The sequence below is a fragment of the Galeopterus variegatus genome, unplaced genomic scaffold (genome assembly GCF_000696425.1).
Source record: "Galeopterus variegatus unplaced genomic scaffold, G_variegatus-3.0.2 Scaffold2848, whole genome shotgun sequence".
In the NCBI taxonomy this organism is placed as follows: Eukaryota; Metazoa; Chordata; class Mammalia; order Dermoptera; family Cynocephalidae; genus Galeopterus; species Galeopterus variegatus.
Window position 1 is genome coordinate 238682 of NW_007728959.1, and position 3800 is coordinate 242481.

At 56.4% G+C, this 3800-nt stretch overlaps 1 protein-coding gene across 1 annotated transcript; it reads left to right on the plus strand.

Moving 5' to 3' along the window:
* Positions 1-781: 781 nt before the first annotated feature.
* JRK (Jrk homolog (mouse)) lies at positions 782-3306 on the plus strand. The gene is made up of 2 exons (XM_008583184.1): positions 782-1635; positions 1766-3306. Exons 1-2 carry the CDS (start codon positions 864-866, stop codon positions 2713-2715), a joined length of 1722 nt encoding a protein of 573 aa, XP_008581406.1. The 5' UTR covers positions 782-863; the 3' UTR covers positions 2716-3306.
* Positions 3307-3800: the final 494 nt, after the last annotated feature.

Genomic DNA, 3800 nt, shown 5'->3' on the forward strand with positions numbered 1-3800 from the left:
TGTTCCAGAAGGAATAATAGATTTGAGAAAGTGGTTAGGTCAGGCAGCCTGGTGAGCAATTATAGTAAGAAACTCGATCTGGGAAGGTGGGAAGTTTGCTCTTGGGTCAACCCGGTGTCTCTGACTTCCTGGCTTCATTTGATGGCCTGTCCCTTAGCTCTTTCCCCAGGAAAGGCTAGGTTGTGCTGGTGGGAACCACGTCTACTTACCAGCCATACCAAGTAGCTCCGAGGTTGCTTGGTAGAAGCTGGGAACGGCCAGTGTGGCAGCACATTAGTGTGCTGGGCAGAGCTGGGCAGCTTCATCACGGCTCTTGCCAGCCCGCCCGTGTGTTGGTCCTCTCTATGGCATTTTGTTTCAGGTGAAGCTTCCTGATGTGTCTAAAGGAATGATGCTGTACTCTGGGGTGTCCACTGCTCTCCATAACATGTCTTTCCCCTTCTGCTTTCCAGTTCCTGAAGTGGTGCGTGTGTGAGACACCATCGTGGGCCCTGTGAGAGGCCCCTGCATGTCATGCAGTAAAACATCGACTAACCCGAAAGCTGGACAGTGTTTGAGGGGACCTGCTGCCGCCGTCCCTGCAAGGCCAAGGTTCCTGCCGTGTAGAACGGGCAGTCTGACCACGTTGCTAGGAGCCGAATTCTGAGTGTGCTGAGCCCGGAAGACCACAGGAAGCTGTGGCAAGAGGTTGCTGCAAGTGGAGGGAGGAGCCCAGGAGGTCCTGGGGCGTGGCTCAGGATCTGCAGAGCAGGGTAGGCAGAGTGGAGGAGGCACGAGAGGGGAGCGGGAGGAAAGGGGAAGGAGAGGCAGCAGCCCAGGCCTGGTGTGAGGCCTGCAAACTCCCGGACGAGCCATCCCTCCCCATGGCCTCCACTCAGGCTGCTGGGAAGAGCAGAGGGGAGAAGCGGAAGAGGGTGGTGCTGACCCTGAAGGAGAAGATCGACATCTGCACGCGCCTGGAGAAGGGTGAGAGCCGGAAGGCGCTGATGCAGGAGTACAACGTGGGCATGTCCACCCTGTATGACATCAAGGCCCATAAGGCCCAGCTGCTCCGGTTCTTTGCCAACTCCGACTCCAACAAGGCATTGGAGCAGCGGCGCACCCTGCACACGCCCAAGCTGGAGCACCTTGACCGGGTCCTGTATGAGTGGTTCCTGGTGAAGCGCTCCGAGGGTGTCCCTGTGTCCGGCCCCATGCTCATCGAGAAGGCCAAGGACTTCTACGAGCAGATGCAGTTGACCGAGCCCTGTGTGTTCTCCGGAGGCTGGCTGTGGCGTTTCAAAGCCAGACATGGCATTAAGAAGCTAGATGCGGCCAGTGAGAAGCAGGTGGCAGACCACCAAGCAGCTGAGCAGTTCTGTGGGTTTTTCAAGAGCTTGACTGCCGAGCACGGTCTGTCCCCTGAGCAAGTCTACAATGCCGATGAGACTGGCCTTTTCTGGCGGTGCTTGCCAAATCCCAGCCCGGAAGGTGGGACTGTGCCTGGTCTCAAGCAGAGCAAGGACAGGCTGACCGTTCTTATGTGCGCCAATGCCACAGGCTCCCATAGAATCAAACCCTTGGCGATTGGGAAGTGCAGCGGCCCCAGGGCTTTTAGAGGCATCCAGCACCTGCCCGTCGCCTATAAGGCCCAAGGTAACGCTTGGGTGGACAAGGAGATTTTCCACAGGCTCCCATAGAATCAAACCCTTGGCGATTGGGAAGTGCAGCGGCCCCAGGGCTTTTAAAGGCATCCAGCACCTGCCCGTCGCCTATAAGGCCCAAGGTAACGCTTGGGTGGACAAGGAGATTTTCTCTGACTGGTTCCATCACATCTTTGCTCCCTCGGTGAGAGAGCACTTCAGAACCATAGGTCTGCCTGAAGACAGCAAGGCCATTCTCCTGCTGGACAGCTCCCGGGCCCACCCGCGGGAGTCTGAGCTAGTTTCTGATAACATTTTTACCATCTTCCTGCCCGCCAGTGTTACCTCGTTAATTCAGCCCATGGAGCAGGGCATCCGGAGAGACTTCATGAGGCACTTCATCAACCCGCCCATCACCCTGCAGGGCTTCCACACCCGCTACAACGTGAATGATGCCATATTCAACGTGGCCTGTGCCTGGAACGCGGTGCCCAGCCATGTCTTCAGGCGGGCCTGGCGGAAGCTGTGGCCTGTGGTCACGTTTGCCGAAGGCTCTTCGGAGGAGGAGGAGGAAGAGGAGGAGGCCGAACGCTTCAGAGCCAAGCCTCACAATAAGACTTTTGCTCACATCCTTGAGCTTGTGAAAGAGGGTCCCTCGTGCCCAAGCAACAGGTTTCATAAAAGTGCGGTCCCAGAGTGGGGTGCAATGGAAAGAGAGGTGGAAGAGGTGTGTCCCCTGGCTGCCGCATCACCAGCGGGGGCCATTTGGAACCCAGAAAAGGCGAAGAAGGAAGCCAGCCAAGACAGCGTGGGAGGAGACGTGGGGGAGGGCACCGAGGCGGCCTGGGAGCAGGCAGCCGCATCCTTTGCCACTCTCATCTGCTTTGCAGAGAGGCAGCCTTGCTTCTCCCTGCAGGAGGTGGGGCAGCTGCGTGCGCTGCACTCTGTGTTCAGGAGGCACCACCAGGTGAGGCGGCAGCGCGCAGCTCTCAGGGCCATGGTCAAAGTCGAAGCCCTTCAGGAGCGTCCTGGCGTTTGCACAGCCTCGGCCCACTCTCCTTTGCCCTGTTCGTCCATGGCAGATGAGAACTGATAGCTGTCACCTGTGGCCAGCAGCTCTTTGTTCCACAGTGCCATGTGGTCATGCTGCCTATACTGTCGGCCTGAGACTGGAGAGCATGCTCAGACCCTTGCGAGCTCTCCTGGGAGCATGGGCACTGCCAGAGTGGAGTCTCAGTTATTCAGATTGGCCCATCCTCCCTGCTAATTGGGGTCTTATGTTCTCACTTGTCACCTGAATGAGAGGAAATATTCTGGATGAGTCCATCCTTACCTAATACATACCAGAGCCCCCCCCTAGCTGGAACTGGGTCCAGGTTGGGCTGATTCTGGGTCTCATTTTAGCTGGCTGAGCCTCGCTCTGTCAGAGGGTACAGACATTGTCTGTCCTAGAGGCGAGAAGCGATTCTGCTGGCTGAGGGGTGGCTGTACCTGTGCTGCCATCAGACACCACGTTTTCCAAGGCCCAGCTCTCCTGCCCCTTGGGAGGCTTGGTCTGCTGGGCTAGACTCCAAACATGGTGCCTGAGGGCAGGTTGCAGGGGCTGGGACCCGGTTCATGAGTGCATGAGTGTAGCCCTTGCTTGTGGCTGTACAGGAAACACATCCTGCCCTGTTTACATGTCTCCACTTGGTCATGACTTCACTGAGCAGCGTAACCCTGGAGCAGATGTGACCCTGGAATGGACGTGCCCCTGTTGCCGGCTGATCTCATCCTGCGTGCTCTGACCCTAGGGTGTGGGTGAGCCCCATCTTGAGTGGTCATTAGGGAGTTGCTTCCCGTAAAGGAAGAGGGACTGTCCGAATAGGTCCTGCTCAGCACCCGGATAGAGGACTATGGGCACCACGTGGTGTTCTTAGTGTTTGGCTCAGAGTCCAATACACAGTCCAGTATACCACGTTCCCCAGAATTTCACGTTGACGGCCTTTATGTGAATAAATCTTGATCAGGTGTTCAGAAAATAGTTTTAGGTTTGCACATAAGTCACTGAAAACAGCAAAACAGGCTGCTTAGACTTCTAGCAATATTTGAGCTTTTATTCCTAGCTAACACGTTAGTATCCCTTTTGGGAAGGGTTGTCTGTACTAGCTGGTTTTACAGAGGCTGGTTGTAGGAGGA